This window comes from Salmo trutta, chromosome 6, assembly GCF_901001165.1.
Source record: "Salmo trutta chromosome 6, fSalTru1.1, whole genome shotgun sequence".
NCBI classification, from domain to species: Eukaryota; Metazoa; Chordata; class Actinopteri; order Salmoniformes; family Salmonidae; genus Salmo; species Salmo trutta.
The window spans coordinates 57,250,839-57,276,118 of record NC_042962.1 but is presented as its reverse complement, the minus strand read 5'-3'; the positions used below and the strand labels follow the sequence as shown (position 1 = coordinate 57,276,118).

At 44.6% G+C, this 25,280-nt stretch overlaps 3 protein-coding genes across 7 annotated transcripts; 1 reads left to right on the top strand and 2 right to left on the bottom strand.

Annotated features, from left to right (window-relative positions):
• Positions 1-794: 794 nt before the first annotated feature.
• Positions 795-2,992, bottom strand: LOC115196414 (gastrula zinc finger protein XlCGF8.2DB-like). Of its 2 annotated transcripts, none has more exons than XM_029757236.1 (2): positions 2,970-2,992; positions 795-2,106 (listed from the first exon to the last, which is right to left on the bottom strand). In XM_029757236.1, the coding sequence occupies exon 2, from the start codon at positions 1,908-1,910 to the stop codon at positions 846-848; it is 1,065 nt and encodes a 354-aa protein (XP_029613096.1). In that variant the 5' UTR covers positions 1,911-2,106; positions 2,970-2,992; the 3' UTR covers positions 795-845. The 2 variants fall into 2 exon arrangements, with proteins under 2 accessions (XP_029613096.1, XP_029613095.1); XM_029757235.1 differs by lacking the exon at positions 2,970-2,992 and adding an exon at positions 2,670-2,889.
• LOC115196410 (oocyte zinc finger protein XlCOF6) lies at positions 2,282-10,852 on the top strand. 2 transcript variants are annotated; one of them, XM_029757226.1, is made up of 10 exons: positions 2,282-2,402; positions 5,805-6,007; positions 6,140-6,226; positions 6,410-6,487; positions 6,682-6,774; positions 6,901-7,027; positions 7,147-7,615; positions 7,981-8,039; positions 8,498-9,655; positions 10,226-10,852. In XM_029757226.1, the coding sequence occupies exons 1-10, from the start codon at positions 2,399-2,401 to the stop codon at positions 10,417-10,419; spliced, it is 2,472 nt and encodes an 823-aa protein (XP_029613086.1). In that variant the 5' UTR covers positions 2,282-2,398; the 3' UTR covers positions 10,420-10,852. The 2 variants fall into 2 exon arrangements, with proteins under 2 accessions (XP_029613086.1, XP_029613087.1); XM_029757227.1 differs by lacking the exon at positions 2,282-2,402 and adding an exon at positions 3,469-3,841.
• An 85-nt stretch (positions 10,853-10,937) lies between these two features.
• On the bottom strand, positions 10,938-22,227 carry LOC115196411 (NF-kappa-B inhibitor zeta). Of its 3 annotated transcripts, none has more exons than XM_029757228.1 (12): positions 21,944-22,227; positions 20,095-20,204; positions 19,957-19,981; positions 19,759-19,856; positions 18,469-18,812; positions 17,819-17,924; positions 17,460-17,606; positions 15,152-15,215; positions 14,816-14,991; positions 14,493-14,603; positions 13,199-13,400; positions 10,938-13,136 (listed from the first exon to the last, which is right to left on the bottom strand). In XM_029757228.1, the coding sequence occupies exons 1-12, from the start codon at positions 22,140-22,142 to the stop codon at positions 13,051-13,053; spliced, it is 1,668 nt and encodes a 555-aa protein (XP_029613088.1). In that variant the 5' UTR covers positions 22,143-22,227; the 3' UTR covers positions 10,938-13,050. The 3 variants fall into 3 exon arrangements, with proteins under 3 accessions (XP_029613088.1, XP_029613090.1, XP_029613089.1); XM_029757230.1 differs by having other exon boundaries at positions 10,938-12,601; positions 13,233-13,400; positions 21,944-22,225; XM_029757229.1 differs by having other exon boundaries at positions 13,121-13,400.
• Between the last annotated feature and the right edge of the window lie 3,053 nt (positions 22,228-25,280).

Here is a 25,280-nt window from a genome sequence, read left to right as displayed (position 1 = left end):
GGAGTGGGGGGATGAATAGAGGGGTAACGGAGTGGAGGGATGAATACAGGGGTAACGGAGTGGAGGGATGAATAGAGGAGTAACGGAGTGGAGGGATGAATAGAGGAGTAACGGAGTGGAGGGATGAATAGAGGAGTAACGGAGTGGAGGGATGAATAGAGGAGTAACGGAGTGGAGGGATGAATAGAGGGGTAACGGAGTGGAGGGATGAATAGAGGAGTAACGGAGTGGAGGGATGAATAGAGGAGTAACGGAGTGGAGGGATGAATAGAGGAGTAACGGAGTGGAGGGATGAATAGAGGAGTAACGGAGTGGGAGGATGAATAGAGGGGTAACAGTAACAGAGTGGGGGGATGAATAGAGGGGTAACGGAGTAATGGAGTGGGGGGATGAATAGAGGAGTAACGGAGTGGGGGGATGAATAGAGAAGTAACGAGTGGGGGGATGAATAAAGGGGTAACGGAGTAATGGAGTGGGGGGTTGAATACAGGAGTAACGGAGTGGGGGGATGAATAGAGAAGTAACGGAGTGGGGGGGATGAATAAAGGGGTAACGGAGTAATGGAGTGGGGGGATGAATAAAGGGGTAACAGAGTAATGGAGTGGGGGGATGATCACTTAAGTAGCTGCAATAAGCAGTAAGCATCTTACAAACAGTGAGAAGTTGGGCTAAAATTTGCCTTGCCAATGAACTCTAAACGAGAGAGAGAGAAATACATGCTATCACACACGAACACAAAAAATAAAGCCAAAGCTTTATTAACCTCCTTGCAACCTGGTTTGCCCACTGGGCTGTTTTTGTGTCTTGAGTCTACCTGTTACTGTCTGTTAGTGGGTATGTCTCTGTTATAGTGTGCGTTTGTGCGTCTCTGTGCTGTCCACATGGAGGGTCAGAGGTGAAGTGCCCTCTCCAGTGTGGTGCCTCTTCTGGTGTTTCTTTCGGTCGCCATCTTGTGAGAAGCTTCTCCCACAGTCAGAGCAACTGTACGGTTTCTCTCCAGTGTGAATTCTCATGTGTGTGGTTAGTGTGTCCTGTTGAAAGAAACGTTTGTCGCAGCAGGAGCACTGGAGAGCTCTCTCTCCATAATGGAACCTTCTCAGATGCCTCATCACTCCATCGGAGCGGGTAAAAGTCTTCCCACATACTGAGCAAGGATAGGTTTTCTTTTCAGAGAGTGGTAGCTCGTGTTTGCGCTTGTGTCTCCTGTACGTTGCATCGTGTCTGAAACTCTCCCCACACTCGTTGCAGAGGTAGGGTTTCTCTCCAGTGTGTATTCGCTGGTGATGTTTCAAACTATGTGCCTGTGTAAAACCCTCCCCACAGTGGGTGCATATGTATGGCATTTGTCCACTGTGTACTCTCTGGTGTCTTTCAAATTTTCCTTTGTGTAAGAACCGCTTACCGCAGTCAGAGCAGTAGAGGGCCAGCTCTTCAGTATGTACTGGTAAGTGTGTTGTTAGTTCTTCCAGGTCAGAAAAGCTCTCATCACACCTCGGACAGCCGTGAGGTTTCTTTTCCTTGTGTGTAAGGTGATTTTTTTCCAGATGTTTTTCAAGCTGCTCTAAATGGACAAAGCCTTTCACACAATCAGTACAGGGGTGTTTAAGTTTCTTCTTCTTTCTTTCGTGTGTTTTCAGGTGTGATTTCAGATGGTCTGTGCGGGTAAAGCCTTTACCACACTCGGAGCAGAGGTACGGCCTCTCTGTCATATGAATTTTCTGGTGTGTTTTAAGATTATCCGAACGGGTATAACTTTTACCACAATCAGGGCAGATGTGACAAGGCTTCTGTTCTCCAGTATTAGAACTCTTGAGACGGTCCTCTGTATCGTGAGGCTCGTCTCCATCCTCCTGTTTTATTTGCACCTGCAGTATATCTGTGTGTTGACTGTCCCTCTCAATATCAGCCATTGTCTCTGGAGTATCCTCCTGTAGCACTTGAAAGGAATCTTTTGATGATTCGGTCAAAAGGAGGACCACTTTTGGCCCAAAGTGAAGGGGGAGATTCTAGGATTCTGATGTGTTGTCTCAGGTAAGGCTCTCCCGCTGGTGGTGTGGTGGACAAAATCTGATAGGATCTTCTCACCAAATACCATGTAGTCACGGTCTTGATGTAAAAAATAAAATAAGAAAAACATGGTTAGCTAGTTCGTAGTTTGACAAAAGAAGGCAAATGTTTAGCCAGTTAGCTAGTTACGTGCCTAATTTGGTTGATTATCAAAATCCATCAGCTTTGTTGTTGTTGTGAATCGCAGAACGCACGCTGGCTATCTGCTGCTCTATCAACTTCCGGTTCATCAAAAGTTTACGAGGAAACGAGCAGCTAGCCTTGCCTCTTCAATCAACATTTGTAAGATACGACTAAAAGACGGCATATAAGATTTCCACGTGGAAGCAATATGGGTATGCATTAATGTAAAGATTGTGGCTAGGTAGCTATATAGCTTACTCTCTCTAATCAAGCTGTCGGTGGAAGCAGGCCGTTGTGAGTGTAGTTTAACGTAGCTAGCTAACGTTAGTTATCTAGCTAAAGTTAGCTTCCGCTGACATGAGTTATTTTCTCTAGTCTAGGTATCAAATATTATAGGTTAGCTAGCTAAAATTGCACGCTCAATTTCAGTGCAACTCCTGCGAAATGTGGGTTTAACTGTAAAATATACTCATACGTACTTGCTTGGTAGCATCACTCGGGTGGTGCTGTGGCCTATGCACCAAGTTTGCCTGCTAGGAGTCATGGGTAACTGCATACATTGAGCGTGTCTGAAAGTGGGCGTTGCGAAATAAGCGGGAGGATCAACAAAAGCGTAAATCTAACAGCTAATTGGGCAGATTGGTTGCCACTCAAGACCGTTTTGCGTGGCTGCTTCCTTGTAGCGTTTTAGCTCAACTCTGCATGGTCAATCCGACGTCTGCATTGGCCATGCAGCATTTACAGCGATATGTACTCTGCAGAAGTCATTGCATTCATACCTGGGGTCCTGAGTGGCGCAGCGGTCTAAGGCACTGCATCTCAGTGTTAGAGGCGTCACTATGGTCCTGGTTCGAATCCAGGCTGTATCACAATTTGCCCAGCGTCGTCCGGGGTAGGCTGTCATTGTAAATACGAATTTGTTCTTAACTGACTTGCCTAGTTAATTAAAGGGGGATATATATATATGTATGTGTGTGTGTATGTATGTATGTATGTATGTGTGTGTGTGTGTATGTATGTATGTATGTATATATATGTATATATATATATGTATATATATGATGTATGTGTATATATATATGTGTATTTATAACCAATCCCAACAAATTAGTCATAGTGGGCAGAGCCAAGCACGAGCTAGCGAAATCCTATTGGCGCGTTCTAGCCTACATCTGCATATTTCCGTTAGGGAACGCCTACTTTGAAATGCGCAATAACTTGCACTCCTTCTAAATAACGTGTTTTTTTTAAAACTTTAGCAAAGTGTAAAGTATACAAAACTTAGTCCACTCTGTTCATAACATATTTTAGTTTTGGGAACAGAAAACCGTATTGCAATCAAATGTTTCATAAATTGAGAAAATTAGCAGAATGTCGGCCAAAATCCATCTCGTTACGTCTTCTCGCACTTCCATGTTTGGTAGTGAGTGGAAACACCAAGCGAATGCTTCACATTTATACATCCGGTGAAATATCTGTCTCATTGTTCTGTGTTCATATTTCTTGCGCTTCGCGGAATAGCGCAGAGTTGTTTTAAAGGAAGTCTTCTTCTTCTATGGTATTTTGGCGATCGCACAATTGAATGTGCATCCCGTCACCTACTGTGCGGGATGTAAACAGGATCTGATCCCTCAGTTAAAAAATAAAACAGGTATGATCCCTACACAGGCTCAACACACACTTGAAACATGGCCAAATAATTTACAATTCTTACACAGCTTGGTTTGGGGAGGAAAGCTCTGACAGAGTATCTTACATAACCAAGCTTCACATGCGTAAGTATTTGCCCTTTATCAAACAACAACAGGACCGACAGACTTTTTTTTATTTTCTCCATTCAGAACATTTGTCTTAACCAACTTTGCTCGATGCGCTGCTTGATTCGAACTCGGCATCCACATCTGCCACGTTAATTATCCTAACCTGCCAAGGTAATTATCCTAACCTGCCACGTTAATTATCCTAACCTGCCAAGGTATTTATCCTAACCTGCCACCTTAATTATCCTAACCTGCCACCTTAATTATCCTAACCTGCCAAGGTATTTATCCTAACCTGCCAATGTAATTATCCTAACCTGCCAATGTAATTATCCTAACCTGCCAAGGTATTTATCCTAACCTGCCAAGGTCATTATCCTAACCTGCCAAGGTCATTATCCTAACCTGCCAAGGTCATTATCCTAACCTGCCAAGGTCATTATCCTAACCTGCCAAGGTCATTATCCTAACCTGCCAAGGTCATTATCCTAACCTGCCAAGGTATTTATCCTAACCTGCCAAGGTATTTATCCTAACCTGCCAAGGTATTTATCCTAACCTGCCACCTTAATTATCCTAACCTGCCACCTTAATTATCCTAACCTGCCACCTTAATTATCCTAACCTGCCACCTTAATTATCCTAACCTGCCACGGTAATTATCCTAACCTGCCACGGTAATTATCCTAACCTGCCACGGTAATTATCCTAACCTGCCACGGTAATTATCCTAACCTGCCACCTTAATTATCCTAACCTGCCACCTTAATTATCCTAACCTGCCACCTTAATTATCCTAACCTGCCACCTTAATTATCCTAACCTGCCACCGTAATTATCCTAACCTGCCAAGGTAATTATCCTAACCTGCCAAGGTAATTATCCTAACCTGCCAAGGTAATTATCCTAACCTGCCACCTTAATTATCCTAACCTGCCAAGGTATTTATCCTAACCTGCCACCTTAATTATCCTAACCTGCCACCTTAATTATCCTAACCTGCCACCTTATTTATCCTAACCTGCCACGGTAATTATCCTAACCAGTTTAGCTAAAAGGAAGCAGTTTGCAGTCACGCAAAATGATATTGAGTGGCAACCAATCTGCCCAATTAGCTGTTATATTTCCATACACCCACTTTTGTTGATCCTCCCACTTATTTCGCAACGCCCACTTTCAGACAATCAATGTATGCAGTTACTCATACTTGGCCAGCAGTGGAGGCTGGTGGGGAGGACGGCTCATAGTAATGGCTGGAATGGTATCAAACACATTAAAACCGTGTGTTTGATGTATTTCATACGATTCCACTGATTCCGCTCCAGCCATTACCACGAGCCCGTCCTCCCCAATTAAGGAGTTGTGTTGGCCAGCTCAGCTCACAGTGTAGCTCTGGTCCAGGGCGTCAGCGCATCCCTCTAATGCCCAGGACCAGAGCTATTCACAGTGATGACCAGTGGTGTGATCATTGGATATGGTGAAATGTGTACTGTTTGAACACTTGCATCTCACCTAACATCCATCCTTCTTTAAAATAAGCACTGCTGTACTATAAAGTAAGTAAGTAGCCTTGCATGAGTCTATCTCCTGTTATCTGATGCGTGAGGCAGCTTGATGTGTACTCCCTTTGGACAGGACACTAGTCTATCGCAGGTCTTTACCCCCAATCCATTGCTGAGTGCCAAGCAGAGATGCATCTGGTCCCATTTTTACAGTCTTTGGTGTGACTTGGTCAGGGATCAAACTCCTAACATTCCAATCTCAGGGTGGACAATCCAGAAGTATTCAAACAGGGCAAATGTGTGCTTTGTGTAGCCTGCCTGTCTATACTTACCTCCCCCTCCTTCCCCACAGATGGCCCCCTCCCTCTCTCCTCTCTGAGACTCCTGGTGCCACCGCTGCGTCTGATGTCTGCGGTCATGTGGCAGGTGGTGGGGCGGCGGAGTTTGGAGCATTATGGGAAGCTGGAGGACTTTGTGTGTTTGGTCACAGAGACAGTTCCAGAACTGCTGACTGACAGGCAGAGAGCATTACTGCTTCTGGGCCTCAGAGCAAAGGTGTGTGTGTTTCTTCCAGCAGTAACCTACACAGTATTTTCCATGTGCTGCAAATCAGAAGTTCACCTCTGTTGTAAAGTGTTGCACAGTGTTATAATTTTAAACGGACTTCCTGATCGGTCCGTCCTTCAGATGTCCCAGGAGTGGATAGTTGAGGATGTCGCCCCAGAACTCATCCAGACTCACCTGGACAGGATCCAGTCCATCTGTCTGACAAAGGTGAGAGAGAGGGCTCATGGGAACTGGATTTTTACAGCCTGCATTTTACTGAATGTATAGAGTGATGGGGTGGAGTAAAGGGAGGGAACCGAGTGCCAAAATGGGGACACACCTTTTCTGAGTGCTGAGAGGGAGACGTTTGGCCGTGACACACACTAAGGTATGTGTCTGTTGTTTTTCCAGTCCAGTGACAAGGCCTTTGAGGATGCCAAAGCCAGGCTCATGGCGTACACCCAGAGGAGTCCAGGAGATCGATGGGCTGTAAGAAAATCTATCTTTCTTCACTTGAGTAACATGCAGCAGAGCAAGTGACAGCACTGTACTAAACTCTGAGTTCAGTGAAGAATTGTTCTCTCTCTTATCTCTCTCTACTCTCTCTCTCACTTTCTTCTCTCTTTTCTCTCTGTACTATCTCTCTCTACTATCTCTCTTTCTCTCGCTACTATCTCTCTCAGTTTGGTCAATACTTTAATGCAGAGCTGGAGTCTCTGGTGTGTGTGTTCCTCTCCAGACTGGAGGAGCTGCTGCCAGTACCAGACTTTAAACAGGTACACAGTGACCGACGACCGCATTTCAACCCCAACTTCACTACTAAGAGAATACACAGGCTACATATTGACCACATTTACCAACCACACTTTGACCACCACACATCTCCCCCCTGTGTTCCCCAGGCTGCCTCCTGGCTTGACTCTGTCCCCGGTGGTGTGGATGAATGTCTGCAGTCTATCCCCCACAGTGACAGGCTGAGGTCTGTGCTGCAGAGCCAAACGTGCTGCCGAGAACACCTGGTAAATAGAGGTACGTCACCAACACTGCAGCAATCGCCAACCCAGTCATAGTCTGTAGTCTCAGTTGTTTTAAGGTCAGAAAATGTATTTGATTTGTTTACAACTGTGCTTCTCGCTTGTCTTGTGCAGACTCCAGCCCATCCCAGACCAACCTCCTCAGCTCTCTACCTGTTTGTCTTCCAAATATGATGGTGTACCAGCCCTCTGCCCACTCTGACAGTGAGTCAGAACCCATCCCTGAGGAAAGGATGGATGAAGAACAGGAGAAGGTCTGCATCAAACGAGAGGACGATGAGAAATCGAAAGTAGCTGAGCTGATTGGTCAAGACCAGGAATCAGCCAATGGAGTGGCAGGAGAAACGGAAACGTCCAACCTAGGGATTCTGGGTTTCATTGTGCAGAGCCAATCTATAATGATTATCCCCCAGCCGGGCCAGCACTCTCTGGCTGTCGTCTCCCAGTCTGCACCCACTCTCACCCTGCCTGTGGCCTGCAGGGGGCAGACTGCAGTCAGCTCTCCCCCAGGACAGAGCAGGCCCTCGCCAGAGAGGAACACTGTTCCTGTGAGCAGCCAAAAGCCCCAGGCCTCACCGGGGAGGTATGTGTGTGTATATGTGTGTGTTAGGAATGCAGTAGCGTGACAGTAAGTATGGACAGATTGTATCAGAATGGGTGTTTTGAGTGGTAAATGTGTGTGAGTGGTAGTGTGACGATTGGTGTGGACAGAGTATGTGTGGGTGTTTAGAGTGTGTGTGTGTGTCTAACACCTCACTGAGGAGGAAGGTGTGGTCAGCGCGTGTTTGGGAGTGTGTGTGGAATGCAGTAGCGTGACCGTAAGTATGGACAGATTGTATCTTGTGTGTTTTTGAGTGTACATTATTTGAAGTGTCGAAACGTGAACTGAGTGTGTGAGTATTGGGTAAATGATGAATGATTAACATGACATGTTATTTCCCACCTCAGCATCATCCCTGAGTCGTCTGATAAGCCTGTAGAATGTATTAGGGTGGAGAGTGACACAGGTGAGTGTCTTATACCCTCCTAACCACCTGCAGCTCACAGGAGGCTGGTGGGGAGGACAGCTCATAATAATGTCTGGAACGGAGCAAATGGAATGGCATCAAACACCTGGAAACCATGTGTGGTTTATTTGATAGCATTCCACTCCAGCCATTATCACAAGCCCGTCCTCCCCACCAGCCTCCTGTGCTGCAGCTCCCTATCAGGTGTACGCGATAAGATATTCTTATTTTGTCCTCCATTACAAACTCCATTTCCCAATATCCTCTCTGCTTATCCTCTCGTGTGCCTTTTTTTTAAATGTACGTAGTTCTGTCTGTGAGCTGTACTTGTCTATTAATGTTCGTGTTATGTCATGTTCTGTGTGGACCCCAGGAAGAGTAGCTGCTGCTTTCACAGCTAATGGGGATCCTAATAAAATACCAATCACCTCTCACCTTCTCTTCCTGTTTCCTCACAGACAGCCCCACAGGGGAGTCCTCGTCTTCCGGGACGCACCCGTCTAGCGTATCCCACAATCCCCGGCGTGTTGCCCACAAGTGCCCGACGTGTGGGAAGTGTTTCATCTACCGTTCCCAGGTGCTGCGTCACCTGACCACACACTCGCGAGGCGGCCGCTACAAATGCGCCCAGTGTGGCGTTGACTTCCCAACGCCCTGGAGCCTGAACGACCACAAGCGCTCTGTGTGTGTCAACGCCACCTTGGACTGCGCCCAGTGCGGGAAGCGGTTTGCGTCGCTCCGCGAGCAGTACCGCCACCGCCTCACCCACAAGACCAACACCTGTTTTCAATGTGGGGCGGGCTTTAGGACCAAGCTGGAACTGACCCGACACCACAAGACCCACTGGGCCCAGCCGCTGCACCAGTGCTGTCTGTGCGGCAAACGCTTCCGCCTCCTCTCCAGCCTGACCAATCACAAGCAGACTCACTCGTCCGGTGGTGGCTTCGCCTGCACCCAGTGCGAGTGTGTGTTCGGCTCGGCGAAGGAGCGCGACGCCCACCGGCAGATGCACCGCGTACCCAAGCTCGTCTGCCCTGTCTGCGGCGAGACATTCACCTCGCAGGCCAAACTCATCAAACACCAGCAGACCCATCCGGTCCCAGAGGGGAGCGAGGGCCAGAGGTACAAGTGCCGTTACTGTGAGGAGACGTTTACAGGCCTGACCCTCATGAGGATCCACCAGAGAAGCCATCTTGTGGACAGACCTCATCAATGTGACCAGTGTGAGAAGAGCTTCACTACTCTGGGGTCCCTCCAGTCCCACCTCAGAACCCACTCGGAGGAGAAGCCCTTTCTCTGCGCCCACTGCGGCAAGCGCTTCCGGACCAAAGACGGCATGGAGGGACACCTCCGGATCCACACGGGCGAGAAGCCCTTCCACTGCTCCTACTGCGGGAAACGTTTCACGGCGCTCGCCGGGTTGAACGTTCACGTGCGGCGGCACACGGGCGAGAGGCCGTACGTGTGTGAGGTGTGCGGAAAGGCGTGGCCCTCAGGTGGGGACTTGCAGAAACACATGCGCTGTCACACAGGAGAGAGACCTTACAGCTGTGTTGACTGTGGAAAGACATTCTCCATATCCTGTCACCTGACAGAACACATGAAGACACACTCAGGTCAGAACCAGGAGCTTGTAGTTAAAGGGATAGTTCGGATTTTGGCAATGAGGCCCAAGAGTCGGATGAAGTTGTGGATACCATTTTTATGTTTCTGCGAGCAGTTTGGAGGAAGTTGCTAACTAGCGCTATTGCAATTGCTAAGTCCCCGTGTAAGAATTTCCACAACAATACCCATAGACTTCCAGTCATTGCGCTAATGCTAGTTAGCATTGGCCCGCGAAACTACCTCTAACTTCCTTCATACTGGACACAGAGACATAACAATGATATCCACGAGTTCATCTGACTCTGGGGAAGTAGATAAAGGGACAACATCCCGAAGTATCCCTTTAAGGGGGCCGTTGATATAACAACTATATGGTGTATATGAATGATACACTGTCATTTGTCCAAGAAATGCTAAACATGTTTGTACTTTCATATGTGATGCAGGACATATGCAGTACATTTATACATTTGTGATCGATTAATAATAAAACAATCGATTTAATCGTAGTTCTGTGTTATCTGAAGTAACTCTTCTGTGTAATCTTGATTTATAGTCCTAAATACTGTCCCGTCCCTCAGGTGAGAAGCCGTTCTCTTGTCCAGAGTGTGGGAAGAGCCTGAAGAGGAAGTTTGATCTGAAGAAGCACCTGTTGACTCACTCTGGAGTGCGTCCGTACCCCTGCCCTCGCTGTGACAAGAGCTACACCCGCCGCACACACCTCAACAGGCACCTACAGAAACACTCGGCTGAGCTGTTAGCAGCAGCATTGTAGCCAGCATCAACATTTGCCCATTTCAATACAATTCTGCCCTTGAAATAACAATGGGCTCCCATCACCAAGATTCTGAATTGGAATTCAATGACTTCCAGAGACTAGAGCAACAGAACGTTCTGCCTATGAATGGCAGGGGGAAGCAATGTCTCCCTGCTGGTTGAGTTAGATTGACTGAGATCATGTGACTTTTCTTGATTCATCTTGTGTTAATCAAGAATATGATTTCTGTGTGGTATCACTGTAGTCTGTCGTTATCAAATAGACCTAAAGCCATTTCTGTCTCCTGATTTTTCTACGTTGTGGCCTCTCGTTTGTTATAAAATAGTTGACTGATGGATAACTGCTGCCTGAATAATGCCTCTTCAATTTATATCCTGTCTGTAATTCAGTTTATTTTCTTCTGTGCATTGATAAAACCTATCCCAAGTTATACCAGTGTGTTGGCATTCTTCTTCCTTACCTATGACTGCTGGTGGTTATAATATACCCTTAAAGTAATGTTTCAGACAGTGTAGTTAATATCAAATGCACTGTAAATCAATTGTATTTGTTAAATCCTACATTTACATTCCAAAAGAGATCAATTCAACAAATTACAAATCTGAATATTGTACTAACATATCTCCATGGTACAGTATAATTGATGGGTACTAAAACAAAATATGCAGGAACACAATGACATCACCATAGATATTTAGCATACTCAATGACCCATTATATGGCTTAGTTATTTGTGACACTAGCCAACTCATGATTTATTTTCATTTATTTATAAAGTAAATGAAAATACACATTTAAAATGAATAAAATAAGGCAAGACCCCCATGCTGCCACCCGTACCAGAACCTCCAAGAAATTCAAAAAAACTGAGCTCCCGTCTCTTCAGGTTACTGGTATGTGGTCGACCCCTAGCTACATTACACTGTTACTATGTGGTCGACCCCTAGCTGCATTACACTGTTACTATGTGGTCGACCCCTAGCTACATTACACTGTTACTATGTGGTCGACCCCTAGCTACATTACACTGTTACTATGTGGTCGACCTCTAGCTACATTACACTGTTACTATGTGGTCGACCCCTAGCTACATTACACTGTTACTATGTGGTCGACCCCTAGCTACATTACACTGTTACTATGTGGTCAACCCCTAGCTACATTACACTGTTACTATGTGGTCAACCCCTAGCTACATTACACTGTTACTATGTGGTCGACCCCTAGCTACATTACACTGTTACTATGTGGTCAACCCCTAGCTACATTACACTGTTACTATGTGGTCAACCTCTAGCTACATTACACTGTTACTATGTGGTCAACCTCTAGCTACATTACACTGTTACTATGTGGTCAACCTCTAGCTACATTACACTGTTACTATGTGGTCGACCCCTAGCTGCATTACACTGTTACTATGTGGTCAACCCCTAGCTACATTACACTGTTACTATGTGGTCAACCTCTAGCTACAATGCACATTCCAGCTCAAGGTGTTTCACACCGGCATTACAGGGGAGTCAACCTGTGACTCAACCCAAAGTGGTTTAGTGGTGAAAACCCCTTCAGGCGTCATTCCTTAAAGCGGCAATCAGCAGTTGAAACATGAACAAAGCGTATTCCCTGCCCGTTTCAGTAAAACACTGAGGGATGGGGCTAGAGAAATGTTAACACTCAAATTCATAGACACGGCTAAGGAGTAACCATCCATGATATCAACATTATAGTTTGAACCATATTTGGAAGCTACTTTTCATAGTGTTTGTTTCCATGTACTTTGTTTACAAACATTGGAGTAAAACAAGATTATATATATTTTGGGTTCTGATGGGGTACGACAGTTGAACTAAGCTCATGATGAATTTATAAGTTATATTCTCCAAGAAACAATGGGTACATATGAATCATTTACAAGTCCAAAAATGGATGTAACAAATGCAGATTGCCCCTTTAAGGGAGAAGATCACATGGTTACCTCAAAATACACTACACTGTAGCAAACAACATTCACTGTTTCATTGAAACAACTGACATCTGCCATACATACGATGGCAAATCATTTCTACATAGATTGGACTGTCTGACTGACAGTGTTTCTGGACAGGAGATCACATCCTGCATCCTACTGGGCAGCAGACCGGGCCTGGTAGCCTTTCCCCTTCAGAATACGCCGCACCTAAGAGAAACAACCAGAGGCACATTATTGCAATACAGTCCCATCTTGTTGAAGTGTGTGTGTGTGTGTTTTGAATGTCTGCCAGTCTAACACTTGAACTTTTGTGTATTCTTCATGTTTTGTTTTTACTGCGTCTCTGTGTTTGCGTCTTAACCAGGCCTTAATAATAATCATTGATAAAAGGTTCTAAATCGACTTGCCTGGTTAAAGAATGATTACATGATAATAAAACAAGGACATGGGAATATTCACCTGAAAGATAGACACAAGAACACGATTAAATGCTCCCACAGAGGGAGGGTTCAGCCGTGTGCTGGGATCTTAGATGTTTTTCTCCAGGCAATGGCATAATTTTCTTTTTTTATCATGTAGAACCATGCTGTACTTTTCATACCCTGCACCTGCAAGTTCCTGGATGTGCTTACACTCTTAGAAAAAAAAGGTGCTATCTAGAACCTAAAAAAGGTTATTCGGCTATCCCCATAGGAGAACCATTTGAAGAACCCTTTTTGGTTCCAGGTAGAACCCTTTTGGGTTCCATGTAGAGCCCTTTCTACAGAAGGTTCTACATGGAACCCAAAAGGGTTCTCCTATGGGGACAGCCACAGAACCATTTTGGGGCATTATTCACCTGGTCTCCGACGGGCCCTTCAGCCACCAGCTGGGCAGGCTGCTCATTCTCCAGGTTCTTGGAGCTGGGGTCGGCCCCTCTCCTCATCAGGAGCTTCACAGCATCCACCTGAGTCACGCGACCATGCACAGAACTGGCAAAGTGCAGCGCTGTGTTTCCACTGAATGCCTGGTGGACAGAACTCATGTTAGAGGGTTTAGTTAACTTACCTCCTGATAACCAAAAAAAAAAAAACAATGAACAATGGGAACACTGTTTGTCAGCTCAGAATTTGAGCCAGCACGCTGATTGGTTATCATGTATGTTTGTTTTCCAGAGGCGAGATCTCACCTTGACATTAGGTACTGTAGCAGTATCTCACCTTGACATTAGGTACTGTAGCAGTATCTCACCTTGGCATTAGGTACTGTAGCAGTATCTCACCTTGACATTAGGTACTGTAGCAGTATCTCACCTTGACATTAGGTACTGTAGCAGTATCTCACCTTGACATTAGGTACTGTAGCAGTATCTCACCTTGACATTAGGTACTGTAGCAGTATCTCACCTTGGCATTAGGTACTGTAGCAGTATCTCACCTTGACATTAGGTACTGTAGCAGTATCTCACCTTGACATTAGGTACTGTAGCAGTATCTCACCTTGGCATTAGGTACTGTAGCAGTATCTCACCTTGACATTAGGTACTGTAGCAGTATCTCACCTTGGCATTAGGTACTGTAGCAGTATCTCACCTTGGCATTAGGTACTGTAGCAGTATCTCACCTTGGCATTAGCTACTGTAGCAGTATCTCACCTTGACATTAGGTACTGTAGCAGTATCTCACCTTGACATTAGGTACTGTAGCAGTATCTCACCTTGGCATTAGCTACTGTAGCAGTATCTCACCTTGACATTAGGTACTGTTGCAGTATCTCACCTTGACATTAGGTACTGTTGCAGTATCTCACCTTGACATTAGGTACTGTTGCAGTATCTCACCTTGACATTAGGTACTGTAGCAGTATCTCACCTTGGCATTAGGTACTGTAGCAGTATCTCACCTTGACATTAGGTACTGTAGCAGTATCTCACCTTGACATTAGGTACTGTAGCAGTATCTCACCTTGACATTAGGTACTGTAGCAGTATCTCACCTTGACATTAGGTACTATAGCAGTATCTCACCTTGGCATTAGGTACTGTAGCAGTATCTCACCTTGGCATTAGGTACTGTAGCAGTATCTCACCTTGACATTAGGTAGTGCAGCAGTATCTCACCTTGACATTGACAATAGACAGAGAGTCTGGCTGGTCGAGGAAGATGCGTAAAAGCTCCACATTGGCCTCCTGAGAAGCCATGTGCAGGGAGGTGCGGCCACTTTTATGATCCTGTTGGAAAAAGACACAGGTAAGGTCAGACTGTATGGAATGGGCTACGCTGCCAAAGAATGATACGCAAAAATTATAAATGAAAGATTCTCAACCAAGCCTGGTTCCAGATCTGTTTATGATGCCTTGCCTACTCCAATGACCATAGGAGTTGGCAAGGTTGGAGTTGACAAGGCATCAGACAGATTTGGGACCAGGCTACTCAAACTCACCTTAGTTGCACAGGAGGCTCCCATGAGCAGCAGTGTGTTGACACACTGCCCCAGTAGCTTCCTTCTCTGCATCAACTCCACCACCCCAGGGGACTGGGGGGTCGCCGCCGCCATACAGCCCAACTCCTGGACAACCGCATTGTGAGACCGGACCGCTGTCTGAAGAGGAGTTAGGCCTGGAGAGAAAAGCAGGTTGAGGCATTGGGGAGGTAGTATTTATTTTGCCGTTATGACGGTTAAATAATGTTGACTATCGTAGTGTGACTCAGCCTTGTGTTGAGACACCGGTTGCCTCACCTGTTTTATTGTATAGCAGATTATGAGCAACTGACTCACCATCATAGTTGACTTCTTCCACATTAAGCTCCTGCCCTTTACCCTTCAGAGCTCTTTGGATGGTCTACGGGAAGAGAGAGCGTGTGAAGGGAAATGTTAAACAGGGGGATAAAGGGCAGATGGGTAAAACAGGAAGAACTTTTGATTTCAATTTAAAACACACACACTTGTGTTAAGGTACAACTGTGGAATTAGCTAGTCAGGGTAAAGCATGTCAACGCTAACGACGACAGTGTCAATATTTAGTTCTAGAGATCTGAAAGAGATAGTAGATGCCAGCCATTCATCAGCAGCGCCTGTTCTTCCTTAATGCATTAGTATCCAACCACAGGAACTGTTGTGAGAGTCATCCAGGACCAGTTGAGTAACAGATTAATAGGCGTTAATGATTGGGAGGTTTAGCGTGCCATGTTCTGTTGACAGTTAATGTTTGATTGGCTGGGAATGCATTTGCCGTGACCTCTTATCAGAAGCACATCTGTTAAACCAGTTTTTCAAAGAAAGGGGGATTTTGTCCCAGTGTTGTTTTGAGGAAATGCTCTGTGATCGGCTGGCTGTTATATCTGTTATGAGCTGATGAGGAAGTCACTGCCTGAGATCTAACCCGATACAGAACAACTGTTGCTATGGGACACAAGAAAACATTCTAACATTCCAAGTCAGGAGTTCCTCCTGATCAAACGCAGTGAGACAAAATTCCAATTGAAAGATATCACTGAAAAGGTCACAGTTTATCACAGATAATCAAGATGGTAAAGTTTCAGTGAAACCTATAAATCCATTCACTGAGTCATGAGCCAAATTTGCATAAATTATCAAAATGGCATCAGAAAGTTGCTGACAGATCTCTTCTGATTGTGCATACAGCACCCGAGTTCCCTACACTTTTTTTTTGCATTTGGTCATGAGCGTGCAGGGGTGCAAATCATCCTGCCTTATTTCCATATACTGGAAGCCTAAAACAATCGACCATTGACAACCAACCTGTGGTTTTACTTCTTGAAACCAGCGGGGGTAAAATACCCTGAAAACCAAGGTTGCACAGTCCAGATGATATACTGTATCAGATTATGTTCAGGTCATCTGGTGAAGTCATAAATGGATCATTGTTCAGGGCGATCATAAACCTAGCCTTTTTAGTGGCGTATTTCTTCAGAGGGAGGAAATAACTCTCTTATCCCATAGCGGAGAATGGAGGACTATTCATACATTAACAAACACAAGGCTCCTGGTAAAAACCTTAACTTTGTTTGCTGTGATTGGCAACCAGTGTTATTAAAAGAGAGAACTCACATCCCTACAGCTCAGTGTTTTCCCTGACTTCTTTTCCAAACACTATTTCCTTCCTCTAGTGCCAAGACATTGATTAAAGTTGCCATATGTATTATAATAATAATAATAATAATAATAATAAGAGAAACAGAGATTGTGTTCAACAATCATCATGTTTTCAGACCTTTCTTCAAACCTTTCATTCAATAGTCTCTGTATGATGAGGTATGTTCACTTTAGTTGTGAAAACCCAACCCTAGGCAACACAGTGACTAGGATGTGGTTTCAATGATGGACTCTTTTGGCGTAGAGGACCTAAGTCACTGCCTACGTTGATAAGGGAAAAAATACATCTGGGGATTCGCCTCCCAAATCCAGAGGCAGACATGCCAGAACAACGTGATTGTAAACCAGTCCGCAGGCACAACCCTTGCAGTTGTTTGAGTTCAGGTAGTGGATGCAAACTAGCCACTTGTGAAATGCACTCATTAAAAATAACCTCTGTGATCTCCATATTGCTAGCTACTATTTAGTATTTTATTCAAGCTGATGAAGTAGTGACGTAGGCCATTCCTCTATACCAAAAGAGTCCATCACTGAAACCAGACCTTAGTCACTGTATAGCCTACACTGGTCTATGTGCATGACACTTCCCTGACTTAAATATATTTTATTTGTATTTATTTAACTAGGAAAGTCAGTTAAAGAACAAATTCTTATTTTATAATGACGGACTACCCCGGAAAAAACCTCCCTATGGGACTCCCGATCACAGCCGTTTGTGATACAGCCCGGGATCAAACCAGGGTCTGTAGTGACACCTCTAGCACTGAGATGCAGTGCCTTAGACCGCTGCGCCACTGAGGAGCACTGGGTTATCTAACTGCTAAGGTTGACTGGCTGCAGTGATGCCTCAAACAGAAGTTGTGAAATACAAATTATAAGGCTAGAACATGACGTGGTCAGATGAAATCCAGAGCCCCTATTCATATCACATCACACTCTTATTATGTGCCACAGTGGGAAAGTCAAAGACCTGGAGAGTGAGAGCGTGGCCCTTCTCTGCACACACATGCAGAGGGGAGCGGCCCCAGCAGTCAGCGGTGTTGATCTGAGCCCCCTGGGCCAACAGGTCCTGCAATATCAGATGTTGATTGGCTGCAACACTCAACTGAAGGGCACTCTGGGTACAAAACAAAAGACAAAAAAGATCAAATGTTGAAAATGCTCCTTTTCAGATGATATGATTACAACTGGGATAACTGCGCCCTTGTAACCAATTCCAAATCAACCCATAGCCACTAGCTCCTAGGCACTAGTGTGTGTGTGTGTGTGGCAGAAGTCTCTGGGGCTAGGGGTCCATTTAGAATTGGGCGTGAGGATGTAAGTCTTTACCTGGCCATTGTGCTCCTTCATATCCAGCATGCCGACGGTAGCCATCTTGCTGGCCAGCACATAAGCTAGAGCCCTTCTGCCCTGTGCCACAGCTATGTGCAAGAATCTGGCAACACAGAGATAAAACAATCTACACTAACATAAAAGGGTTCCAAAAGGGTTCTTCGGGTCTCCCCATAGGAAAACTCCTTTTGGTTCCATATAGAACCCTTTTTGGTTCCATGTCGAACCTTCTGTGGAAAGGGTTCTACATGGAACCCAAAATGGTTCTACTTGGAACCAAAAGTGTTCTATATGGAACCAAAAAGGGGTTTATTAAAGGGTTCTCCTATGGGGACAGCCGAAGAACCCTTTTAGGTTCTAGATAGCAGCTTTTTTTCTAAGAGTGTAAATGTCTGGCAAGCATAGGTCACATGATGGATTAGAACAGTGGTCACTAACATCCTTGTTCCTGGAGAGGTACAGGGTGTGGCAAGTTTGTGTTGAAACACTGTGCTAGGCTGGAACAAAACCCTGCACACCCGTGCCTCCCCAGGACCAGAGTTGGAGGCCACTGGGTTAGAAAAATAACTGAGTTGAGTATGCATAGTTGCTTAGATCTACAAAAGGCAAATGTATACAACATGTTGATGAATACTACACAAACTGACGTGTCTCCATCATTATCCTGGCTTGTGAGCATCTCGGGGGTGAACCCTGCCAACTTCTCCTCTTCCTGTCGTATCTGCCATTGAAAGAAGGACATCGGCTCCCCTTCAGCAAACTGAGTCAATGGCCAAACGCCCTTTGGGCTCAGCGGGGCGATGAAAGGCTGGGGGACATAGGAGTTTCCCATTGCATGTGGCATGTGGGTTTGAGGGTAGAGGGACTGATAGTCGATGAGGCTGAAGGGGTCAGGGAGGGTCTCCTGCGGGGAGGTCTCTGAGTTCATAGACTCATATCCAAGTTCCATGAAGTCAATGTCCAGTGTGTTTCCCTCTGGAGGGCTCAGAGTCTGAAAGAGAAGTGGATGATAAATACTTAAAAGGGGTAATCTGCAGTTGATACATCCGTTTTTGGACTTAGAAATTAATTGTATGTAACCATTGATTCTTTTTTAAATGTTTTATATTTTACCTTTATTTAACTAGGCAAGTCAGTTAAGAACAAATTCTTATTTACAATGACGGCCTACACCGGCCAAACTCGGACGATGCTGGGCCAATTGTGCGCAGCCCTATGGGACTCCCGATTACGGCCGGATGTGATACAGCCTGGTTAAACTACCATGTTGATATCATGGATGGTCAGTCCTTACATCCATAGCTCAGTCTATACATTTGAGAGTGGTTACATTTCTCCTGCGCAATCCCTCAGCGTTTTAGAACGAGAACGCTTTGTTATCGTTTCAACTGCTGATTGGGATTGCTGCTTTAAGTACATTTCCTGTCATGAAAGGTAAACCATAAGGAAGAAAGATATTTGTAGTTGGGTTCCTTCCACTTCCTCAGTTCACTCCAAAACAGCAGAATCTATATGAGACACACATGCAAAACCTAATAATCTATATGCACGATAACATTGCCAAACTGTATTCCTAATTTTGAGTTCTGGAATAGCCCTCAGGGTGGAGGCGGTAACTCTGAGTCTCACTGGGGTTTACCCGGAGGGGAACTGAGCAAGTGAAGAGACATCAAACTACACAGAAAAGGAGAAATAAAATTGGGCTACGGATTGAAGTGGTCGGTCATATCACACAATATAGTTTGTAGCTATAACAACGTGACCTACATGAGAGTTTGTGGTTTTCACTAGTTCTTCATTAGCTAAACCAGAGGAATATCCCTGGATTGATTTAACCTGGGTCTATGAAACCAACCCTAGCCTGAACACAAAGAATCATGGGAAAAGTTAAAGGGGACTGAATTAAAATAACATTATAACCAAAAGCATACAATTACCAGGATTGCCTTTGCAGTAGCAAGTCTTTTAGCAGGTGAATCGGTTATCAAGCTGAAGTCCGCAGTCCTCTTATGCCCTTGAAGAAGGGACGTCAACTCTACATGATAACGAACAAAAAAACATTTGCACATCATATTATAATGTACTGTATCTACAGTATTTCTGGATAATGTGTGTCGATAAAACATTAATATTACCTGTGAATTCTCTCTCAGAGTGTTGCTGGACATGAAGAAAAACAGAGATCATGAAAATATGGACAGATGTAAGCTAAATATATGCAAGCTAACCATAATATTTACACAAATTAGCAGAACAATAACTATTTAATTTACCTGTACATTTTGGTTGCTAAGGCGCTTCTGCATGATGAGTTCTTTCACTGTATTCTTCACCCGCACTCCTTGGAAACGGCCAAAAGACCCCACCTCACTCATGGAACACTCTGCAACAGGTATAAATACGACCGATGAGAATCTTTGAGCCCAAGACAAGTTTGAAATAAACACTACTTTTGATTAGCTTGGTATTGAGGCAAAAGTGGCTGTTAAAAGGTACACTCAGCAATCCATAAAATGTTCATTTGCAAAAAGCCCTTGATGTATGATATATCTATAGTGGTAGGATACATGAATACAGTTCCTGGGAACTCTGCCTGCCAAGTTCAAGCACAGGAGCTCAAATAGTCCATTTTATTCAATAGGGCGTGGAAGCTACAAAAAGAGGCATGTCCATATAGCCGTTGAAGTTGATCTGCACAGATGATTAGATCTCATTATGTCTGGAGAACTGTCTCAGAACAACTAAGGCTTTATCAACATCAGAATCTCAGGTATTCTAAACAACTCAGGCTTTATCAACATCAGAATCCCAGGTATTCTAAACAACTCAGGCTTTATCAACATCAGAATCTCAGGTATTCTAAACAACTCAGGCTTTATCAACATCAGAATCCCAGGTATTCTAAACAACTCAGGCTTTATCAACATCAGAATCTCAGGTATTCTAAACAACTCAGGCTTTATCAACATCAGAATCTCAGGTATTCTAAACAACTCAGGCTTTATCAACATCAGAATCTCAGGTATTCTAAACAACTCAGGCTTTATCAACATCAGAATCTCAGGTATTCTAAACAACTCAGGCTTTATCAACATCAGAATCTCAGGTATTCTAAACAACTCAGGCTTTATCAACATCAGAATCCCAGGTATTCTAAACAACTCAGGCTTTATCAACATCAGAATCTCAGGTATTCTAAACAGCTCAGAATCACACCTTCATACTGCAGTGTATAAAGAAACATTCTAAAATGGGGAAAGACGACCTGGAACGCGACCTTACACTTCCCCTATTTCCACATCTAGCGGAGCTCAAACCAAATTCACACTGTTATCTACAACATTCACCAAATGACAGTAACTGTTTGTTTGCCTCTGTCAATCAAATAGCATAATGTATCTACCTTGCTCTTCCATTGTACAGTGCTATTATAGGTCTAAATATGTGGGTCTACAGATGATCAGTGGTGTAAAGTGCTTAAGTAAAAATACTTAAAACTACTACTTAAGTAGTTTTTTGGGGTAACTTTTACTTTACTACATTCCTAGAGAAAATTATGTACTTTTTACTTCATACATTTTCCCTGACACCAAAAAGTACTTGTTACATTTTGAATGCTTAGCAGTACAGGAAAATGGTCTAATTCACACACTTAAAGCGAACATCCCTGGTCATCCCTACCGCCTCTGATCTGGCGGACTCACTAAACACATGTTTCGTTTGTAAATTATGTCTAAGTGTGGGAGCGTGTCCCTGGCTATCCGCACATTTAAAAAACAGTATATTTAAAACCAAATACTTTTACTCAAGTAGGATTTTACTGGGTGACTGACTTTTACTTGAGTCATTTTCTATGAAGGTATCTTTACTTTTACTCAAGTATGACAATTGGGTCATTTTTCCACCACTGCCCATGATCAGTAATCCTCCGTGTCACTAACGCAATGTTCTTTTCGGTTTTCCAGGAGTAGGCTAATAAGGAAGTAACCATTAACTTCAATAATTATTATCGGGTAATATAAAGTAGACTGCCTATCATTAACACAATCGCCTGCTTAGAGGAAAGTTATCAACAATTACAAATATGTATATTGATTTCTAAAAGTAAGGGTTTTATTTTACCGTTTGTGCCACTGTCTGCAGTTGGCGGAGTCATAACATTTCCCCAGCCATCCAACTCGTTTGGCGCACAGAGAGAGTTGTTGATCTCCGGTGCAGCTGAGGTATCCTGGTAAAAAGAGCCCAAATACACGGGGCTCGTCACAACAGTCCCTGGATGGACAAGATTCAGGCCGTTCTCGATAATTCTGTCGATGATCATGTTGCGCTCAGAGCTTGATCACTGTGTATGCACCGTCAAGAGTTGTAATGGAGTTTGTTCCCGTTTGGACCATGTGACTACTGTACCTTCAGGAGCGCACAAAAGCGAGCGCGCTTGTAGCCTACTTGAATTACCCATTGGGCGCGTTCCAGATCTGCCCGAGGACGTTCGACAAAAGCAGCCTATACAGGGACAGCGCCTCATAAATATAGTAGAATAGAATACAATCTTTATTGTCTATTTTCACAGAAGTGGGATCAAAGTCACCATCCCACCTCTGACACCAGTGTAGCCAACGCTCACAAGGATGTAGGCTAGACCAAAGGAAACCATTGAAAAAAATGGTCAGCTCAACTTAAATACAATTGTATTGGTCACATGCACCGAATACAACAGGTGTAGACTTTACAGTGAAATGCTTACTTACGAGCCCATTCCCAACAGTGCAGAGTTAAAAAGTAAGACACATTTTTGCAAAATAAAAAAGGAAATAGTAAAACAATAAAAACAATATTGAGGCTGTATACAAGGAGTACCTGTATGGAGTCAATGTGCCGGGGTACGAGGTAGTTGAGGTAACTGAGGTAATACAGTATGTACCTGTAGGTAAGGGTAAAAGTGACTAGGCAATCAGGATATATAATAAACAGTAGCAGCAGCATATGTGAAGTGTGAACGTGTGTCTATGTGTGAGTATGTGATCATGTGGGTAGAGTCTAGTGAGTGTGCGTAGAGCCAGTGCAAGGGAGTCAGTGCAAAACAATTAAGATAAATAAATAATAAAGGGGGTCAATGTAAATAGTCCGGGTAGCCATTTGATTAGCTGTTCAGCAGTCGTATGGTTTGGGGGTAGAAGCTGTTAAGGAGCCTTTTGGTCACAGACTTGGCGCTCCGCTACCGCTTGCCGTGTGGTAGCAGAGAGAACAGTCTATGACTTAGGTGGTTGGAGTCTTTAACTATTTGTAGGGCCTTCCTCTGACACCGCCTGGTATAGAGGTCCTGGATGGCAGGGAGTTCGGCCCCAGTGAGGTACTGGGCCATACGTTCCCTCTGTCGCGCCTTGCAGTCAGATGCCGAGCAGTTGCTATAACAAGCAGGAATGCAGCCAGTCAAGATGCCCTTAGATCCTATTTAAGGATCTGAGGGCCCATGCCAAATCTATTCAGCCTCCTGAGGGGGAAGAGGCATTGTCGTGCCCTCTTCACAACTGTGTTGGTGTGTTTGGACCATGATAGGTCCTTAGTGATGTGGACACCAAGGAACTTGAAACTCTCGACCCGCTCCACTACAGCCCTGTCAATGTGAATGGTGGCGTGTTCGGCCCTTCATTTCACATAGTCCACGATAAGCTCATTTGGCTTGCCCACATTGAGGGAGAGGATGTTATCCTGGAACCACACTGCCAGGTCTCTGACCTCCTCCCTATAGGCTGTCTCACCGTCATCGGTGATCAGGCCTACCACTGTCGCGTCGTCGGCAATCTTAATGATGGCGTTGGAGTCGTGCGCGGCCACACAGTCATGGGTGAACAGGGAGTACAGGAGGCGACTGAGCACGCACCCCAGACCCTCGTGTTGAGGGTCAGTGTGGCGGCTGTATTGTTGCCTACCCTCACATCCTGGGGGCGACCCGTCAGGAAGTCCAGCATCCAGTAGCAGAGGCAGGTGTTCAGTCCCAGGGTCCTTAGCTTAGTGATGAGCTTGGAGGGAACTATGGTGTTGAACACTGAGCTGTAGTCAATGAATAACATTCTCACGTAGGTATTCCTTTTGTCCAAGTGGGAAAGGGCAGTGTGGAGTGCAATAGAGATTTCATCATCTGTGGATCTGTTGGGGCGGTATGAGAATTGGAGTGAGTCCAGGGTTTCCTGGATGGTGGTATGCATTTCAGGGCTACAGATGTGAGTGCTACGGGCCTGGTGTTCTTAGGCACAGGGTCTATGGTGGCTTGCTTGAAACGTGTACGTAAAACCCTCACAAACTTTTACAGATGCACAATTGAGAGCATCCTGTCAGGCTGTATCACCGCCTGGTACGGCAACTGCACCGCCCGCAACTGCAGGGCTCTCCAGAGGGTGGTGCAGTCTGCCCAACGCATCACCGGGGGGAAGCTACCTGCCCTCCAGGACACATACAGCACCCGATGTCACAGGAAGATCAAAAAGATAATCAAGGACAACAACCACCCGAGCCACAGCCTGTTCACCCCGTTGTCATCCAGAAGGCGAGGTTAGTACAGCATCAAAGCTGGGACCGAGAGACTGAAAAACAGCTTCTATCTCAAGGCCATCAGACTGTTAAACAACCATCACTAGCACATTAGAGGCTGCTGCCCTATATACATAGACTTGAAATCACTGGCCACTTTAATAATGGAACACTAGTCTCTTTAATTATGTTTACATATTTTGCATTACTCATCTCATATGTATATACTGTATTATATCCCATTCTACTGTATCTTAGTCTATGCCGCTCTGACATTGCTCATCCAAATATTTATATATTCTTAATTCCATTCCTTTACTTTAGATTCTGTGTATTGTTAGATATTACTTGTTAGATATTACTGCACTGTTGGAGCTAGAAACACAAGCGTTTCGCTACACCCGCAATAACATTTGCTAAACACGTGTATGTGACAAAGAAATTTTGATTTGATTTAATACAAACTGGGTCAGACAGAGGTTGAAAATGTCAGTGAAGTATGCGTCCTGGTAATCCGTCTAGCCCTGCAGCCTTGTGAATGTTGTGAACTTGTTTAACCTTTTACTGCAGTGGGCTAAATCAGGGTCACACAGTGTTTCTTGGTAGTCTTAAACAAATCTACTTTGAAACAAAAGTATACACCTCACACACATGGTTATGGCCTAAAAAAAGTAGAGATGAAATTCATTCAATTTTGAATCTTAATATTATACTTTATATACTGTTCGATGGTTCAGGGGGCATAGAGCGATTTCTTATAGGCATCCAGATTAGTGTCCTGCTCCCATGAAAGCGGCAGCTCTAGCCTTTAGCTCAGTGCGGATGTTTGGGATATTTATTTTACCTTTAACTAGGCATGACAGCCTACCGGGGAACAGTAGGTTAACTGCCTTGTTCAGGGGCAGAACTACATTCTTTCTTTTTTCCAGCT

What these genes read in the sequence shown, in the direction of transcription:
- LOC115196411 (XM_029757228.1), bottom strand. Translation starts at nt 22,142, where the DNA reads ATGATCATCGACAGAATTATCGAGAACGGCCTGAATCTTGTCCATCCA. An exon ending in TGCAGACAGTGGCACAAACG is followed by an intron (nt 20,205 to 21,943) that starts GTAAAATAAAAC and finishes TACCTGTTGCAG; the next exon opens with AGTGTTCCATGAGTGAGGTG. An exon ending in GCCACGCTCTCACTCTCCAG is followed by an intron (nt 15,216 to 17,459) that starts GTCTTTGACTTT and finishes CTCTTCCCGTAG; the next exon opens with ACCATCCAAAGAGCTCTGAA.
- LOC115196410 (XM_029757226.1), top strand. An exon ending in AGAACACCTGGTAAATAGAG is followed by an intron (nt 7,028 to 7,146) that starts GTACGTCACCAA and finishes TGTCTTGTGCAG; the next exon opens with ACTCCAGCCCATCCCAGACC. An exon ending in CCCCAGGCCTCACCGGGGAG is followed by an intron (nt 7,616 to 7,980) that starts GTATGTGTGTGT and finishes TTCCCACCTCAG; the next exon opens with CATCATCCCTGAGTCGTCTG.
- LOC115196414 (XM_029757236.1), bottom strand. Translation starts at nt 1,910, where the DNA reads ATGGCTGATATTGAGAGGGACAGTCAACACACAGATATACTGCAGGTG.